Source organism: Podospora pseudoanserina, chromosome 1 (assembly GCF_035222485.1).
Source record: "Podospora pseudoanserina strain CBS 124.78 chromosome 1, whole genome shotgun sequence".
In the NCBI taxonomy this organism is placed as follows: domain Eukaryota; kingdom Fungi; phylum Ascomycota; class Sordariomycetes; order Sordariales; family Podosporaceae; genus Podospora; species Podospora pseudoanserina.
This window is the reverse complement of record NC_085920.1, coordinates 3490243-3508338: the sequence shown is the minus strand read 5'-3', so window position 1 is coordinate 3508338 and position 18096 is coordinate 3490243. Positions and strand designations below refer to the sequence as shown.

General features: G+C 51.9%; 7 protein-coding genes across 7 annotated transcripts; 5 read left to right on the top strand and 2 right to left on the bottom strand.

Annotated features, from left to right (window-relative positions):
- Positions 1 to 586: 586 nt before the first annotated feature.
- QC764_110040 (uncharacterized protein) lies at positions 587 to 2272 on the bottom strand (the record flags this gene model as incomplete). Its single annotated transcript, XM_062942272.1, has 2 exons — positions 1728 to 2272; positions 587 to 1369 (listed from the first exon to the last, which is right to left on the bottom strand). Exons 1-2 carry the CDS (start codon positions 2178 to 2180, stop codon positions 587 to 589), a joined length of 1236 nt encoding a protein of 411 aa, XP_062805206.1. The 5' UTR covers positions 2181 to 2272.
- A 742-nt stretch (positions 2273 to 3014) lies between these two features.
- On the top strand, positions 3015 to 4013 carry QC764_110030 (uncharacterized protein; the record flags this gene model as incomplete). Its single annotated transcript, XM_062942271.1, has 1 exon — positions 3015 to 4013. The coding sequence occupies one exon, from the start codon at positions 3015 to 3017 to the stop codon at positions 4011 to 4013; it is 999 nt and encodes a 332-aa protein (XP_062805205.1).
- Positions 4014 to 4433: 420 nt separating this feature from the next.
- On the top strand, positions 4434 to 5949 carry CSH3. Its single transcript, XM_062942270.1, has 3 exons — positions 4434 to 4870; positions 4932 to 5706; positions 5850 to 5949. Exons 1-2 carry the CDS (start codon positions 4789 to 4791, stop codon positions 5534 to 5536), a joined length of 687 nt encoding a protein of 228 aa, XP_062805204.1. The 5' UTR covers positions 4434 to 4788; the 3' UTR covers positions 5537 to 5706; positions 5850 to 5949.
- Positions 5928 to 7613, bottom strand: QC764_110010 (uncharacterized protein; the record flags this gene model as incomplete). Its single annotated transcript, XM_062942269.1, has 2 exons — positions 5928 to 6240; positions 6295 to 7613. 2 exons carry the CDS (start codon positions 7611 to 7613, stop codon positions 5928 to 5930), a joined length of 1632 nt encoding a protein of 543 aa, XP_062805203.1.
- Positions 7614 to 7936: 323 nt separating this feature from the next.
- Positions 7937 to 10768, top strand: QC764_110000 (uncharacterized protein). Its single transcript, XM_062942268.1, has 2 exons — positions 7937 to 9896; positions 9948 to 10768. The coding sequence occupies exons 1-2, from the start codon at positions 9062 to 9064 to the stop codon at positions 10484 to 10486; spliced, it is 1374 nt and encodes a 457-aa protein (XP_062805202.1). The 5' UTR covers positions 7937 to 9061; the 3' UTR covers positions 10487 to 10768.
- A 1727-nt stretch (positions 10769 to 12495) lies between these two features.
- Positions 12496 to 12810, top strand: QC764_109995 (uncharacterized protein; the record flags this gene model as incomplete). The annotated part of the gene is made up of 1 exon (XM_062942267.1): positions 12496 to 12810. The coding sequence occupies one exon, from the start codon at positions 12496 to 12498 to the stop codon at positions 12808 to 12810; it is 315 nt and encodes a 104-aa protein (XP_062805201.1).
- Positions 12811 to 13322: 512 nt separating this feature from the next.
- On the top strand, positions 13323 to 16828 carry QC764_109990 (uncharacterized protein). The gene is made up of 2 exons (XM_062942266.1): positions 13323 to 14507; positions 14568 to 16828. The coding sequence occupies exons 1-2, from the start codon at positions 14044 to 14046 to the stop codon at positions 16348 to 16350; spliced, it is 2247 nt and encodes a 748-aa protein (XP_062805200.1). The 5' UTR covers positions 13323 to 14043; the 3' UTR covers positions 16351 to 16828.
- The last annotated feature ends 1268 nt before the right edge of the window (positions 16829 to 18096 follow it).

Below are 18096 nucleotides of genomic sequence, written 5' to 3'. Positions count from 1 at the left end.
GAAGTTGAGAGAGTGGGTCTCCGGCTGTGAGATGCCACAAAATAATTGAAGACACTATGAGTAGGTTGACATGCCTTCAAGGATGGTCCGTAGGCCTTTGAAGATAGTTTATAGGCCTTCAAAGATAGTTAACAGGCCTTCGGGAATATTGAAAAGGCTTAATAACTATCTTTAACGGCCTAATTGTGATCTTTTAGGGTACGATTCATAGTATAATAGGGGTTAACTTTACTTTTTTGCGTGTCAACTATTTTGTGGTGAGGGAGCTTACCCCAGGTTCAAGTTTGGTGGGAACTTGCTTGTGAGAAAGAGAATGCAAACGGATGCAGCATGCAAGAAATGCAAGTAATATTTTCTTGTCAAAACCCAAAATCCTTTTAATCATGATTTGGTCTTTCCAAGTTTGTTTCACATTGGGCTTGTAAGGACAAGCCATCGTTCATGGGCTTATTTTCATTCGTCATGCATAGCTCTAGCGATGACCTCACCCAACCCTCAAGGTTCTCACCCAAGCTATCAACATTAGAACACCCCTTCAGCCATAACTCAGGGTCACCACTCATACTTAACCCCACCATAATAAACCTCAATGATCCCCCTGCACAGCAATAACCACAACCAAACTCGCCACCGTCACCGCAAAGGCAATAAACGACACCAGGATGATCGTCCCCCTACTCGCCGGAAACTTCCCCTTAATCACCCACGCCTGGCTCTCCAAATACCGATTATACCCCAAAAACAAAATCAAAATACTAACCGCCAAAAACGTCGACCCCAGCGGCTTCCCCAAATGCCTCAGCGTATACGACTGGTGATCATCATCCGCCAACGAAGTGTTCAGCCGAAACAGTTGAGTAATCGCAATCCCAATCGAGGCAAACGCCAATGACGTGCGCAACCAGGCAAGGAACGTCCGTTCCAACGCCAAGTGATCCCTCGCAACACTCCCCTTGTTCTCGAGCTCTATGCTCTTGAAATACTTCAACGTCTTCTTCCAACCACCTTCCTCTTCTTCTTCGCCATGTCTTCTCCCCGTCGTCCCATCATCAGCTTGCGACGCCGACCGGCCCTGCTCCTGGGCTGACTGTCGGGTGGATCGCCTCCGCGTCGAGTGGTTCGTCTGCGTGCCATTGTAGTAATGGATGTGTTGCTGTTGCGGCTGCGCTGTCACCGCGCCATCGATATTACCGACGCCATTCTCCTCCGGAATCGACGGCGACAGACGCGGGGAACCGGTGCGTGGTGAAGCGTTGTTGGAAAGATAATTCAGTCCGCGCAACGATGAATCCAGCAGCGGTTGTAGCCGTGGGCTGAGGTTACCGGGAGACGTGTCCGGGCCATATGATTCAGCGCGTTCTCGAGCGCCCTTGAGTATTTCAAAGATGTTAGTTTCGTTGAGTTTATGGTGGTACTGACAACGCGCAACACAGATCCACCCGTTTCGAGCATCCCGGACTTGAAGAGCAAAGAGCAAGTTACGAACACTTTTGCCAAAGATGTTGTTGGTAGAGGGGCTAAAAATTGCCGCCATTACAAGACGGACCGGCGGCCGAGATTCGGTGGTCACGAGAAAAGAAGATCTTGAAATCGCGGCGGCGTGGAAAGATGGGGGGAAGAAAGTGTTTGAGTTGGTCGCGTGTGGGGAAGACCCTTCAAAAGTTCGTGTATCGGTGGCCACAACCCGGGGGCTTGAGCTGATTTTGGAAGATTCAACGGTCACTGACCTCTAGGATTTCATTGATCCGGTCCTGGGCTGACTTTTTCCTCATCAACGGCTGGCGACCTGGAAGGGTTCGTCCTTCTCGAGAGAGGGGTTGAGGAGCAGCAGGCGACGTCGCAGCGGGTGACGACGAGGTATCGGCTCGTTGAGCCATGATTCGATGTGTTTCGCGGGGCAAGGTCTTTTGTAGTAGGGAGTCTGAGTCTATAGTGGCACGGCACAATTTACCGAAGGGCAATGCAGCAGGTGCAGGACAGAGAGATGCAGGAGGGACAGTCAGTGGCGTCAGTGCGCCGCCATATTGCGACTTTTGCAACGATGCATTGAAAGAAACTCTAGATCCTTGGCTGGCAGCCAGAGCGGATTTAACAAGTTGGAGAATCGAACCTGGATTTGCCTGCTTTATCTCCAACTGGTCCTTTGTTGCCGGAAGGAGCCCGGTCGCGTCATTCTGCATCCGAGTTGCCTGCCAGAATGTCAGTCGGTGGAACCGGCCATTGTGCCAATCATGCGATGCTAACTCCGGGCGACTTTGCCTCACTTATTTGCGATTGGCTGGTGCTGGAGTTAAGCATTTTGATCTTCCCTCGGGCCCGGAGATCTGATATGATAAGATGCTTACTCACATATGAGCTACACATCGTGAGGCCACACAAGATATTATCCTCCTCACTTGACGTCTTTTTAAGCTGTCACGATGCCAAGTCCATTCATTGCCGAGAGGCTTCAAGGTGGTTAGCCCCTCTTATTTAAGTGCCGCACCCCGCCATTCAATCGGCTCCAAGTCTTGGCTAGTTAACCGTTATCTATAATTGACACACCTGGACTTAGCCTCGTTGTGTGTACAATGTCCATGAGGAAGTAAAGGCTTCATTCCATCCTGTGTCCGGTTTGTAGCTTTAGTAATTGCTGGGTTTAACGGAGATTCCTTTTGAGTCCTTGAAAACTGGAGAGTGGAAATAAGGAACCAACAGGGGAAAACGAAGTCCCGGTGGCTTTGAGCTCTAAATTCCGCTCACCAATCCAGAGGCCTGTTATCTCCGCTGTCACCGCCAGCAATTCAGCAAACAGGAGCACCAACACGCTGTCACCACTTGAGCTTGGGAAGAGTACAAATACCTGAACTCAACACACATCCAAGAACGATTGTCAAACCATCACTCTCTCTCTCTCTCTCTCACACACACACACACACACGCATCTCAGGACAGCTCAACTTCAACACTTACCTTCACCCTCATCACCTCAACCATATTCAACAACACAATCTCCAACACCACACTCCTCCAAAATGCCCCACACAATCCAAGGCAAAACCATCGGCAACATCGGCTTCGGCCTCATGGGCCTGACCTGGCGCCCCCAGCCAGCCACCAACCAAGAAGCCATCGCCGCCATCCGCGAAGCCGTCCTCAACAACATGACCTACCTCAACGGCGGCGAATTCTACGGCCCCCCCACCCACAACTCCCTCACCCTCCTCAAGGCCTACTACGCCCAATACCCCCAGGACCAGGACAAGATCCTCCTCAACATCAAAGGCTGCATCACCCCCTCCTTTGAAGTCGACAGCTCCCCCGCCGGCGTCGCCGAATCAGTCGCGCGCTCTGTCGAGCAGATTGGTGGCAAGGGGCTAATCGATCAGTTCGAGCCAGCGAGAAGAGATCCCAAGGTTGAGATCGAGGACACGGTGGCTGCGCTGCAGAGGGAGGTGGAAAAGGGGAATATCCGTGGGATTTCCCTTAGTGAGGTCAGCGCCGCGACGATCAGACGCGCGGCAAAGGTGGCAAAGATTGAGAGTGTGGAGGTTGAGTTGAGCTTGTGGCAGACGGAGCCGTTGGAGAATGGGGTTCTGGAGGCGTGCGCGGAGTTGGGGATTGTGGTTTTGGCTTATAGCCCTTTGGGGAGGGGGATGTTGACTGGCCAGATCAAGGGGTGGGAGGATATCCCTGAGGGTGACTACCGGCGGGGACTGCCGAGGTTTCAGCCGGAGGTGTTTGGGAAGAACATGGAACTGGTCAAGGAGGTGCAGAGGTTGGCGGAGAGGAAGGGTTTGACGGCGGCGCAGATTGCGATTAACTGGGTGCTGGCTCTGTCGAGGAGGCCGGGGATGCCGGTGATTATCCCTATTCCGGGGGCGTCGAAGCCGGAGAGGGTGAGGGAGAATGCGGTGGAGGTGGAGTTGAGCGAGGAGGATATGAGGGAGATTGAGACGGTGCTGAAGACTTTTGAGGTGGTGGGGGAGAGGTATAATGAGCATGGGATGAAGATGTTGGGGGATGAGTATTAGTTGGAGACTGTAAGGGGGTAGAGTTTCGTATATTTGGTGTGGAGCTTGTAAAAATAACAACAAGGTGTTGAGTCAGTCGTTACCTACAGATAGAATAGACAATTTCGCTCCATTACACCGTATTGTGGTTCGCTTGCCTGTGATGGTGAGACGCTCCCTGATGTAAAATGATCAGCAGCAAAGACAATAACTAGGAGTTTTATGTAGATATTGCATTAGGAATGAATGTGTGTCCTGAGTAGCTTGCCATGTCATGGCCAACATAACTGACACTCGCCCGCATCTTATCAACAATAATCATGGTATTGTTGAAGCTGAAGATGAAATGGGAAGTGTTGGTGAGCGTGTAATTGATAAGATAACGAGCCATGCCCCACTTTGAGCTAGCTCTCGGGCACGGGCATTTCGTCATCCCCAGAGCTCGGCAAGAGTGGGGTTCCAAGCCAATGTCACAGCACACCGGGAAGCTTGGTCCTGTCGCGGGCGGGAGCTTCTTTTTGGTGAAGAATCCGAGCTTCTTTTGCTGCTACAACATCCGCTGAACAATCACCACGACAGAGACCCTCACACTTGCGCGCGCGCGCGGGACGACATATCAGCCGTGTCATCTCAACTGTACAGAACATTCACAGAGCTTCTGTAATTAAGGTCGTCAACAACACCCGCGAGACAAAACAGCGAGAGCAACCTGTCTAACTTTTTAATCCGAGACCACCTCCCATCTTGCTCTTCAACCTCAACTCTCACGCACGTACGGGGTACTGAACCGGCCAAAATGAAACTCGATCCCAATAAAACCACCATGTCCCAAAACTACCGCGGCTCCGGCTCCTTCGCGACCTTTCTCATCATAGGCCGTTTGTCTCTCCCCCCTTTCCCACCCACCATATACTAACTAACTCCCCCCCCCCTCCTCAGCGGTCTGCTTCTTTTTAGGAATCCTCTTCGCCTCCTTCCCCTACGACTTCCCCCTCCTCTGGTCCCCCAACCCCATCACCCCCCTCCACATCTCCCAGATCGAAACCCACCTCCGCTTCATGCACGCCGCCCCCCCTTTGATCTCCCGCCTCCTCCACATGATCATCGCCGTCGGCTTCCTCGGTTTTTTCACCAAGCTCTACCGCGCCGCCGAGTCCAACTTTTTGTTTGATGGCGGCTCCCTGTTGCTCTATCTCATCGCTGCGGGGGTGTACATCACCAACGTAGTCACGCCAATGAATGCGCTCGCCGAGCAGCTAGAGGGTGAGGGCGGAGAGAAGTTTGCTGTTCACAACGGACCGCTGACGGGGGAGGTGGAGCTGACGAGGGAGGAGAGCTTGAGGGTGCTGAGCGCGAGTCATACTATTTTGGCGTTTGTGCTGGTGGGGGTGTTGGTGCTGCAGGCGGGGCAGTGGTATGCAGAGAAGAGGGAGAGGGAGGATTATGCGGCGTGGGTGGCGAGGGGGGAGCCGGTCGAGGTGATGGATTCGGATGAGGAGCAGGAGAAGGAGGAGGAGAGGGGGGAGGGGAAGAAGGATGTTTGAATGTGTGGGGAAGAGATGCCGGGAGGAGGGCGTTGGCAGTCAGGATGGTGGTTTTTTTATTCTTGGAAATGATGATGGCAATGGTTTCTTGGATTCCTGTTTTATTTGTTGGGAATTTATATGCCTTGCAAACTGGGAGTGATAGTGGGAATGAGAGGAGAGAGAGAAGGGTAACGTACATATTTTTTATAATACCCGGGAAATCGCCATACCTAACCTTACCCATGTCGTATCGTATTATCACGTTTAGCAAGTTATGTGTCATGATTTGAGCGAGTACACTAATTCATTGTTGTCCACGTCTATCCTTTAGATGCTGAGCCGGTTTGTCATATCTTACTACGTACCAAAACACCCTCCCTCCCCTACGATCCACCGCTAGCCAGCTGGTTTAGGATTTATCCTTCATCTTCCCGCAGACATTGCAAGTCCACCACTGGCTTTCCATCCTGTTCCCGCAGTACGAACACCCCCAATATGACGGTTGAGGTTTTGACGGCGCCGAACTCGAGTTCCTTTTGGTGATGGTGGTCGTACTGCTCGAAGCGGATGTGCTATTCCTAAACGGGTTCCTGCTGCTCCTTCGCGGGTTTGGCTGCTCGGGGGGGTTGCTGCGCGACGTGTGTCTCTTGCGGGGTGGGAGGGGCGGGCTGGAGGAGGAGGTGAGGTCTACTACTTCTTGTTGCTGTTGTGGTCGGGGTGGTCTGGAAGAGGAGGTGAGGTCTACTACTTCTTGTTGCTGTTGTGGTCGGGGTGGTCTGGAAGAGGAAGGATCAAGAGCCGGGCCGGGAGCAGCGCACATCTCGCAGTTTTGGGGGCGCTGGAGGGAGTTGTGGTAGGTACATCTTGGACACTCCCAGTAGGCATCTTTGTCGGAGAGAGGAGGGGGGAGACGGTCGGATGATTGGGGTAGCTGCTGGTGGTGGTGGTGGTGGTGGTGGTAGTGGCCGGGTTGTGAGGGGAACTGGCGGTGGTGGTCTGGCGGGTTGGTGGGGGGTGGGTAGTATGTCGGGCCACCGGCGAATCCGTCGCCGATTACTGGGGGACGGGGGGCTGGTTGGGGGGAGTAGTACTCTGTTATTGTGCCTTTGGATACTGGGGTTGAGGTTGGACGGGAGCGGGAAGAGGGTGGGGGGTAGGTGGTGGTGGTGGTGTTTGGTTGTTGTTGTGGTGGATAGTAGCTGTTTGGTCGTTGTGGCGGGCGGTAAGTGTTGCTGCTTGAGCCTTCGCCGTTGATGAGAGTTCCTCCGCCATTGCCGTATGGATTTTCAGCTGTAGGTGGAACGTAAGAGCTGCCGTATTTCCGCTTTTCGTCTTCTTGGACGAGTTCCCAGAGGGCTTGGGCAATGGCTGCTTCGTTGGCTGCGTCTTCCTCGGCTTGGGTCTTGAAGCCGTTTCGCCTCCAGGTCTCGGATATTTGGCGGATTTCCTCCTCGTTGCGGTTCTCGTTTCCACAACCCTTGTCGGTGCGGTTTCGTCGCTCGACAGTATCGGCGATGATTTTCCTGATGTTCCGACCTGGGGCTGGCTTTGAGCCGCCTAGTTTGTGACCGGCCCCCTTTTTGCTTGCTTCCTTTTCTGCCTTGCGTCTTTCGGCTTCAATGCGAGTTATGCGTTGGATTTCGGAATATGGCACTTGGCCGCCCAGCTTGTGGCCCTTGGATAGGAAACCCTCGCCTGTGTAACCCTTCATAAACAGACCCTCCAGTTCTTCTCTGAGCTGGTTCCATAGTGCATGAAAGACCTGGTCGTGGGGGCCGTGGATGATGTGAGAGAGTTCGTGAAGCATGGTGTCCATGACTTGCTCAAAAGGCAAGAATTGATTCCTGTCTCCGGCATATCGAAGTCGGAGGAGGATTCGCTGCCCCCTGTTGTAGTTTAGGCCGAGGAGGTTGTACTGATCTGGGTAAAACTCGCATAGTTGCCCTACTTTCCAATGTCGAGCTCTCATTATGGGCTTGACAACGGAGGCGATCCGCTTGAGCATGTGGAGGGCTTCATCTTGGCGGGGAAAGTCACGAAGATGGGTATAAGAGCCGATGCAGGAATCTATCTCCCTGGGGAGTTCGCGAACCATCTTTTCCGGGTTTTCTTCTGAGATTTGGCCTTTTTGAATCGCAACGCGAAGTTTGCTCTTTTGCGTTCATGAAATGAAGTTTATGGTTGGGTGTACGACTTCGCTCGAGACGGAGGCTGAACCTTAACAACCTTGAGTTCTGAAAGAGAGACTGTGGAAGGAAAGAGAAGATAGAGGCGTGATTAGAAATAGCTGTCAAGTATGGCTGAAAACAACAGAACCGGCCAGAATTTCGAGACAGCTCACCATCAACTATTTCCTCCGTGCCCGAGTTCAGAATAGAGGCTTTCGTCAGGCTGCCGCGTCATCTGCTAGGCCTGAAGGAAGCTCACATGAGTGGCGGCCGGAGCGCATTCACACACAATCCAAAGGTTGAGCTGGCAGTTGGTGGCAACTGGTCTAACTTTAGGCAGCGCTCTTACACTGAGTAGTTGACGGGTTAGGGTTATATGTGTGTAAACTTTTCATTCTCCCACCCAACCAACATCCAGCCCGAGCTTAGCAAATTTACCAAACACAACAGTCAAGACACCGAGGCCATGCATCGCACACGTGGTTGCGACATGCTGTGTAATATACACAAACACACCTTACCTCTTCAGCTCTGCGGCCTCCCTTTTTTATGATTTTCGGATCGGCAGGGGACCCGGAGGCGGAGCAGGGTCCACGGCAGCAAACCGAAGAGACCCCTCCTCCGATCGACGTTCAACTCGGGAGTACCGGCTCACCAACAAACAGATGACGGCCAATTCTTGAATGCGAGAACGGTGGAGCTTGTTCGTCTTCAAGTTCTTTTGTTTCAAATAAACAAGCTTTTCTCCCTCAAGTGATGATTGGTGGCAGGTCACCCGGTTATACTTAATTTTATGGCCGAGATATTTCAATGGGGGCGACAGCATTCCGACATGCTGGTTGGCGAGCGGCCCTTTTCACCACCAACGATTTTCTGTCGTACCACACCGTTAGCGGTCACCAAACAGGTCCCTGGAGGGCGATCGGTTTGCTGCAGGTGTTCCTCCAAGGTCCACCGCTGCAAATTGGGATAACCGCAGAAACCGACTTTGGCGGTTTCGAACCGTTGAAGATCAGGAATGGAGACTCATTTGCGGAGCACCGAGTGGTGCTACCAACCTCTTGGTCTCTTGACCTTGTTGAAATGCATTCCATCCGTTCCGGTTGATCGGTATGGGGTTTTGTGTTTTAAATAGGAGCACCTAACCCGGGCTGCCCTTGGTTTTAAATATCAGTCTATGACCGCTCGACCGAGACTGGTCTTTTTGTTTGCCAAGTGTTGAACTCACTTGAACCTCATTCCTTAGTTTTCCCTCGTCAACCACACTCGAGGGATATCACACTCCCTCTCGTCATTCTTTCTTCCCTTGCTTTTAGTTTTCAGTTCATTCGTTCTCTTTTTGGTTTTGCTTTGACGGCATAGTCATTCATTCATTATGAAGTTCTGGGCTGCGGTCGCTGCGGTGTCCCTCTTGACTGCGACTGAGGCTGCTGCTGCTCCTCAGGTCCTCCAGGCGAATCCGTCTGATGTCAAGTCTCGCAACATTGAGGGCCGCTCATTCAAGCTCGCCCAGATCAAGAATGTACATTTCAACCAGCACGGCAAAGGCCCCAGGGCCCTCGCTGCCGTCTACGAAAAATACGATATCGAACTTCCCGAGACCCTTCTTACGGTGCTGCGCCAGATTCTCTTGGACATCGGCTTTGACCTGCGGGCTAGGTCATTAATGTCCGCCCGTACTCCCGACAACGCCACAGCACCTTATAACAACAACACGGGGCAGGGAGAGGTGACTGCTACTCCCATCCCCTTCGACGTCGAGTACTTGACCCCGGTGGATATTGGGAACCCTCCTCAGACGCTCCCCCTTTGCTTCGACACGGGATCCTCTGATCTGTGGGTGTTCAGCAGCAACACGCCCGTGTCTCAGCAAGGTGGACAGAAGTTGTTCCACATCGACAACAGCACGTCGGCACAAAAGCTCCAGAACCACACTTGGTCCATTCGTTATGGTGACGGCAGTGGTTCATCCGGCGAGGTCTACCTTGACACGGTCGACGTGGGGGGTATCAAGGTGGAGAATCAGGCGGTAGAGACCGCTAACCAGGTTTCCTCGTCCTTCACCCGCGATGAGCATTCCTCGGGTATCTTGGGACTTGGCTTCCAGCCCATCAACATGGTCCGCCCGAACAAGCAGAAGACGTTCATTGACAACGCCTTGAAGTCGCTGGCCATGCCCCTTTTCACCGCTAACATCCGCAAGGCAGCGGGTATGTCCTGGTCCCTCTCTTTGCCAGATTGTCTTGCTAACCACGAAACAGAGGGCAACTACAACTTCGGCTTCATTGACGAGACCGAGTACCTCGGCAACCTCACCATGATCCCCGTCGACGCCGCCAGCGGCTACTGGAAGTTCAAGGGCACGGCCTTTTCCACCGGGTTCAACGGCACAAACAGCGCCATCTCGGACATTGTCGTTCCTCTCGAGCACCCTGCCATTGCTGACACGGGCACCACTCTCCTTATGATTCCCGAGGCCATCGTCCAGGCCTATTACCGCCAGGTTGCGAATGCTTACGACTCCAAGATCTACGGCGGCTGGGTCTTCCCTTGCAACTCCACCTTGCCAGATCTTACTCTGTACATTAGCAGCTACAAGGCTGTGATTCCCGGTGAACTGATCAACTTTGCCCCGGCTGATTTGGATGACCCTGCTACTGCAACCATCTGCTATGGTGGTGTTCAGAGCTCGAGGGGCTTCCCTTTTGCCATTTATGGAAATGTTTTCTTCAAGGCTCACTGGACCATGTTTCATGTTGAGGAGAAGAAGCTGGGGTTTGCGCCCAGGAGCGGAGAGTAGATTTGGAGGATGGAGAGAAGGGCGGTTTTTGGGTGTATGTGAAGTTTTTGGGGGTATTTTCCGGCACTGTATTACATGATAGAGGGGGGTTGATCTGGACAGAACGGTCGTTGGACTGGAATCCAAAGTTCTGTCGGGCAGAATAATGGGAATGGCTTCGTTTCGTTTAGGCACCGAGCTGTGACTTGTATGTTACGCTCAGTTCAGAATAGAGAGAACCGCAGAATGATGAAGCGCACGTTATGGAAAATATGTAAAGGAAATGACCAGTGCCACCATCATAAGCATAGGTCGGTCTGTCCAGAGAGGGTAAAAGTGAGGCGTGTAAGTGACCCTAACCCTGACATCTTTGACTGCCACTTTAAGTCCGGCGGCGCGCTTTTCAAATTCTCGATAAGCGCAGCAACGCGTCCGATAAAGCGACGACCAGCTTCCTGAGCTCTCTCTCGACCACAAGATTCTTTCGCAACTTTGACAACCAGGATTTCTGAGCATTTTTTACACTGCACATTTTGTACGAAACAGCGAGCGAGTACTATAATCGATATACCACCCACCCGCGACCACTTGCCCAACCGATCAACCTTCTGATACCCCTCCACGACGCCCATATCGAAACCGCAATCATGCTCCGCCGCCCTCTAACAACCCTAACGATCACCCCCGAAGACATAGCCGACTACGAGGACCGCCTGGCGGAGAAGGAGCGGATCCAAGCCCGGTTTGTAGCTCGTCGGGATAGGGAGGAGCGTCGATCGCTTGGCATCCCTGAGACGAGAAGACGGGTTATTCCTTCTTCTTCCCCTCCCTCCCCGCCACCGTTGCCTCAACAATCGGAGTCGGAAGAAGAGGAGGAGATATCGTACTATGCGAGAGCGCAACAGCAAGCTAGACAGGTGAGCTTGTCTTTTCAGGGACAGCAAACGCCTGTGCAGGGTGGGGATGGGGATGAGGATGTTGAAATGATGAGTGCGCCGCCGCTGCCGCCGAGTACGGGGGTGCCGCTGACGAGGGCGCAGGCTAGGATGGGGGACATCTGGAGCTGGAGACGCCGAGTGGTGTTAGGGGGTGGTGGGCCGGTGAGGAGAAGTACGAGGGAGAGGGAGAGGGAGAGGGAGAGGGAGAGGGAGAGGGAGAGGGAGAGGGAGAGGGAGGCGGAGGTGATGGGGCCGCCGCCGGTTATTGGGGAAGGGTGAGGGCTGCTGCTGGTGGTGCTGGTGGGAGGGAGGGGGCAGGGGCAGGAGATGGTGACGCCGGAGACGAGGACGGGGGAGGACGAGGGAGGAGAGAATTGGTGCTGCGCCGCCTCAGGCGCCGAGACGGGGGAGGAGGGGGGAGTAGGAAGGATGGCTATATTTGGAAGAGTGAGTAAGGGAGATTGCAGAATATTGAAATTTGGTTGCGCATTGTGGGATATATAATGGGAGTTTGGCGATGTGTATGATGGACGATGTTTAGAGGATGGGATTCGGTAGGATGTTCTCATCTGAGAGGGCGATATGTTTTCGTGGTTTTGGCAGGAAAGGGGAGGTATTTGCCATGGTCGTGTCGGCGATCAAGTCAGATGTATCAAAGTTTACCCACTTGGTAAGCCTCTGAACAGACAAACACTAATATCACCAGGAAGATTCCACCTCTCCTACTATATGCATGCTCCTCGACATCCACACCTTTGGGGGGGGAGTTTTTACTACATAAAGTTCTAGACTTTCAGCTGAGATTGAATCAGCCTTGTGGTGGGTACCTTCGAGTGAAGAATAACATCATGGAGTCGTTAGGTGGGCAGCGAGGAGGAGGAAAGTTTTGGAAAGGCACTTCGATATGTCTTTGACGGATCGTGATCTTGGCTTGTAAGTAGGCAGGGAGATGTGAGCAACTTCTCCAGACATCCAGAGGCATTCGAGTTCACGGCCATCATTCCCTCAATAAACCTTCAGCTCAGCTAGCCACCATGTCTTCCTCGCAATCCTCAGCGATCATTCGCGGTTCTCAACACCATCTGCGGCAGGATGTCACCAAGCTTTGCCCCAAAGATCTCGACCTCCTCGTCCGTGGAGTTTAGAGAATCCAAGCGTTTCCATCAAGTCATCCAGATCCCTTCGCCCAAATCGCAAACTACCACGGAATCCCAGCATAGTACTGTCAGCACGGCAACGTCCTTTCCCCCCTCTGGCACCGCGCCTATATCCTTTGTCTGGAACGTGCCCTTCGAAACGTGTTGGAAGATGAGAGTTTTGAAATGGCTTTTTGGGACGAATGTCCAAAGAGTCGGCCAAGAAAGGGCCTCCTTCCATCTTGACGAGGAAGACATACGAGTGGAGTGATGTTTCTGGCTCCAGGAGCGTTTGGATGTCGAATCGCACATTCATCTGTTGGGTTATACTCATGAGAAGGTGAGGGGGACGAAGGTCTATAGCTTGATTCATACACATGCGGGTGTAGGGGGTGGGGATGGAGGGGGCGAAGAGATACATCTACCTTGCAAAGGTAGATCGAGTCGGTCCAAATCACGGCTGGACAACACGAATATCTGGTCCCCGTTTGCCACTTACTTTTGCCCCCTTCTACAAATAGCCACTGCATGTTTAGATCAACATCCACCCCCAACACCATCTTTTCAGACCTGTGTGTTTTTACTGCAGTATCTCTCGTTCCCTTTTTTGACTACGTGCTATTCATCAAAACCAATACAACTCCCCGTTGAAAAATGCCATTTTTGCTCCCAGGTGGGGCCTTCGATATATACCTCTTTCACATAGCACCTGCAGCTTTTCAACCTCCCTCCTTCAAGACAATCTATATAAGCCCAATTTTGAACATAAGATATCACATACGACCATACCTTCAAGAAAACTCGGCATCCCGTCCGCTCTGCCCTAGATAAGCTTGAAAGGGCCAGATCAGTACTCAGGTGGGTGACCACTGGGGAATCCCTGGTGTTGTATGTTTTTGCCTCTCTTCTTTCTCTTTCTCCTCTTGTTTTTTGAGAAGTTTTGGTAGACTGCCACTCATCAAGTGCCATAGATCCGCGTCTACATCACTTGAGCTCCCTATTACTACTTACAACCCCTAATCGCTACCATCGCCATTACACCCAAGGAAGTACCCCGGCACAGCCACCAAGTATAAAACCACGCTCAAGAACGAGATGCAACCCGGAGGTGGACGATAGTGGCAGATGGTCCGACGGTAATGACGACGACCACGACTACCCACAGGATCCTGAATGGAATACAAGGGCTTCAAAAGGTCTTTATCTTGGGATGCCATACATAGTCTCTATCGCATGCCAACCCTTCTGCAGCAAGGCTGCGCTCGTGCTCTGCAACTTTACGACGGGCTCATGTCTCTCCCTCCCATGCATGAATTGCGACCATTTGCCAATTTATTTGATATTAACTGAGTGGTCGCGACATTGCCGCCGAAGCGGGGTCACTGATAGGGCGTCGTGCCTCCATTACAATGTCCAGCCCCTGGGAAATACACGTGGACTGTAGCACGCCGTTTTTTGTTCGCCCAGGCATCTCTACAACTCCAGTTCTTCGACTGGTCACACGATGGAGGTCCTAGGGGCTATCCTCGGAGTCTCAACCATTGTTGTCCGCACCTCATCCACGGTTTACTCCCTCGTCGACACCTGGCGCGAGGCACCCGAAGGCCTCCACCGCTTGCTTGATGACCTCCGGCGTTCGCAGCAATTTTTTGAGGAGACAGAAGCAGGGCTGAGGGAGATGTATCTTGGGTTATCAGAGGAGGCTCTCAAGTCGGCATCGTTTGCGTCTGTTGCTGAGATGCTGGTCGGGCTCTTTGAAGACGCGACTGTGGTTATTGGGAGGATTGAGAAGGTGATTGAGAATATTATCGATGGAGATGGGCTGGAGAGCGGGGAGTGGAAGCCGGAAGATCTAGGGAAGAGGAGGAAGTTGGCCTGGTTGAGACAAAGTACCACGGTAGCTGGTTTGAGAAAGAGCTTGAAGAGCGCTACGCTAGCGATCTATCGATTGTTGGTTGTGCAGAATATGTGAGTGTCTTCACTATGGCTGTGAGGTTAGCGATGCTGACTGTAATGTTGCTGTTGAAGCCGGGTGTCTCTTGGTATCGGCGCGGCGGTTGAACGGTCGACAGCTGAGCTCAAGTCCCACATTTCTCATGCTTTGGCGAGCGAGATAATGCCAGAGGTGGTCTCCAAGGTCGAAGAGCTGAGAACCAATATGTTGTCCGAAGTGAGAGATCCAATTCTTCGACAGATGGCGAGATTGGAGGATTGTCTTGCCAGCCTGCGACAGTCGAACGATCGTGCTATGAAAAATGAAGGCATCGAAGCACGAAACACATATCCGCAGGCCCCATGTAACCGCCACCGTCAACGTCGTCGTCGCTGCGATTTCCATTGTCCCTGTCGATGTCACGTAATAGCGAACTATTCGCTACAGTACAACACCTGGAAGTTGTCATTATTCGGCCTGGTGGTTAGAGTGTCTGGTGGCTCTATCGGCGGAGAATGCACGTCTCAGGCTTGTGTCAACACAAACTTGCCCCGGGCTAAAGAGGTCATGCTACACTACAACTGCCCGAACTGGCTATACCGAGGAGGCATATCAGCCTTCTTTTCAAGCAATATGCATGGCACACCCGAGTTAAACATCCGCATGTTCAACCGTCTGGAAACTGGAACACCGGGCACGGCCACAAACATCTTTGGTTGCATTGAAAGAGGGAATGTCGAAGGGGTCAGACAATTACTTCAAGACAAGCGTGCATCTGTATACGACGTTCGAGGCAATACCGACGAGACCCCATTGCTCGCAGCGCTTTATAGGGTCAACATCCCCATGATTCGACTTCTATTACAAGCAGGGGCTGACCCATTCGCTGAGGCTGACAGGGACCCCAAGGTCCTATACGAAGCGATTCAGATACACCTGTCCGGCAGACCTGGGTCCCATGAGCTCATAGAGTTGATACCCGCCTTCGAAAGTATTCAGTTATCTCCTTTACACCTTATTGTCAGCGGAGTGCTACACGCGAATCTTGAAGAAGCTCTCGGCAAGCCGGAGTACCTCTCCTACTTGAACCATGTTGATCCGGAGAGCACATGGAGCCCACTTGATATGGCAGCATTTAAGGGAGACACAGAAGCCGCCTCGAAACTCCTGAAGGCGGGCGCGTCGGTATCGTTGAAAAAGAAACACGGGACGCCACCCCTATTTCAAGCATGTTGGTTCAGCCACTACGAAGTAGCCAAACTGCTTGTTGAGGCCGGTGCAGATGTGAACGCGGTCATTGATGATCGCGGCACAACACCAATCATTTGTGCTGTAAACGCAATAGGGCATGCCGTTGACGGTAGGATCGTGTCATTGCTCAGGCAACATGGCGCTGATGTCAATTGCGAGACATGGAGAGGCGCGACACCTCTCTGTTTTGCCGCTTCGCGAACGAGCCCAAATGCAGTAACTTTACTCGTCGAGCATGGTGCTAATGTCAATCATGTTGACAAGGATGGTGACACACCCCTCATCTATGCTGTCTTCTACTCGCGGCATGAAAACGTCAGAATTCTACTTGAGCGCGGTAGTGATTATCGCTATAAAAACCGAGACGGGAAGAGTATTCTTCACTACTTGGCGGCAGTTGCCGATGTCGAGATGCTCAAAATCTTTACAGACGCCAAGATGCGGGGGCTTGCTGATGATCTGGACGGCGGTCAGAAGATGAAGACGCCCATTGAAATCTTCAACCAGCGAGAGTCGACAGCAGAGCTTCGTCAGGCGTTTAATGAGCTGCTGGAAAGTATTAGCAAAGACGATGAAGAAGAATCTGAGGGAAGTGATGAGTTTTGTGATGCTGTTGAAGAGCTATAGCAACGTGGTTATTGTTGACATTGTGCAACGATTCCAGGGGCTGGTAACAAGGGGCAACCAACATTTGTGCACAGCTTATTCCACCGACGACAACATCTGTATCGTAAACACACCTCCCAAAAAACTTTTTTTGTTCCCAACAGTTATATAGTTATCTCACTGAAAATGATCTTGACAGTTTCGCAACACATTTTTCAAAATGATAAAAAAAAAAAAAAAAAAAAAAAGAGAGAGAGAGAGAGAGAAAGGAGGGAGTTAGATAAAAACACGGGGGATTTCTCCTCACTTGAACAAAAAGACGGCACGACCCAGCAGTGCTAGCACCAACTCATCACCCGACCGTTACTGCCCAACCATCGTAGAAACTCGTACCCACTTGATTCAACTCTCACTATTACTCTTTCTCTCCCTATCTAACCACACCCATCACCCACTAGTCTCACCTCGCACTTCTACTTGCCTCCTCCACCAGCAAACCTCCCTCATAATATCATTCTTCCATTCAAATAAGCACATACGACCATAAGCAGCTGAAAATACGGGATCCCGTCCGCTCTCCCCTAGTCAAACAGCTGACTGCCAGACTAGTACTCAGGTGGGTGACCACTGGGGAATCCCTGGTGTTGTATGTTTTAGACTTGTTTTTTAGTCCTTACATCTCTCTCACTTTCATTTTCTTTCAAAAACCGTCAAGAATTTTTTGTGCAGTGTATCCAAAAAGAAAGGGGAATATTTTACTATCATGTTTTTACAGCAATGGGTGAAAAGCCGTTGTGGAGACCACTTTTGGTTGCCCCTGAATCATCGTTCTCCAATGTCAGCACTTGAATTTGACGTTGTCAGTTCTGGCACTGTTACTTTAGTTATTTTTTTTTCTTTCACAGGGACTGCATAAGCGCAATGGGAAATCAGACTATCGCTGGATACAGGTTTGGGTAGAGACAAGCCGACACACATGATGGGCTAATAAGGTGTGAGGAACTTGGCTCGATTGTCCGGCTACTCCCAGTTGATTTGGTAGAGCTCTATCCAGATTCAAATCATGATCAAGCAAACAGTGCTGCCATGAGCACAACAAAGCCTGCCATCCCAAGGCTGGAAGTGACAAGCTTACCCCCAGCAGAGTCTGGAGTTTGCGTGTTGGCCGCTGGAGCGTCCGTTGCGCCCGTTGAAGATGAAAACGACGACGACGACGACGACGACGAAGAAGATGAACCAGAAGCTGGTAGACAAAAAGCATTAGCTCATCTTCCCCTGTTCTTTTTTGAAGTAAAATCAAGTACTCACATTCATCCCGAGACTCGTACACCCCACCGGTCGTGATGAGCCCCGTAGGCGCAGCGCCTAGATCTAATTTCTCCACCCCCTGCGTGATAACAACCATCTTGTACACCCCCGTCGTCCCGTCAAGCTCAAACGTCGGCGTCGGCTCCTTCCCCATCGAAGTTGATGTGCAATCCACCAGATTAGGTGCCCTCACAGGGAAATCAGTAAACCTCCCCTCAGAATCGGTAGTCTGAATAGTGATGGGCTTTGTTCTCGGCGTGCAAGTCGCCTGGTAGGAGAATGCGGTCCCTCTTGCGCTGATGTTCAGTGTCATGGCTGCGTTGTAGGGCGCGCCGGCTTCGATGAAGGTCATGGTGCCTACCATGTTATTCAGGTAAGAAGCGCTATCGGGGACTTGAGTCCATTGGCACTCGCCGGGGGAGTTGCATGTCAGGCGGTAGGTTGTTGAGCCGGAGGTTT

Excerpts from the sequence above, each read along its gene's own strand:
- CSH3 (XM_062942270.1), top strand. The coding sequence starts at position 4,789 with ATGAAACTCGATCCCAATAAAACCACCATGTCCCAAAACTACCGCGGC. Across the intron at positions 4,871-4,931 it reads GACCTTTCTCATCATAGGCC|CGGTCTGCTTCTTTTTAGGA; the intron begins GTTTGTCTCTCC and ends CCCCCTCCTCAG.
- QC764_110000 (XM_062942268.1), top strand. The coding sequence starts at position 9,062 with ATGAAGTTCTGGGCTGCGGTCGCTGCGGTGTCCCTCTTGACTGCGACT. Across the intron at positions 9,897-9,947 it reads TAACATCCGCAAGGCAGCGG|AGGGCAACTACAACTTCGGC; the intron begins GTATGTCCTGGT and ends ACCACGAAACAG.
- QC764_109990 (XM_062942266.1), top strand. The coding sequence starts at position 14,044 with ATGGAGGTCCTAGGGGCTATCCTCGGAGTCTCAACCATTGTTGTCCGC. Across the intron at positions 14,508-14,567 it reads TTGTTGGTTGTGCAGAATAT|CCGGGTGTCTCTTGGTATCG; the intron begins GTGAGTGTCTTC and ends TTGCTGTTGAAG.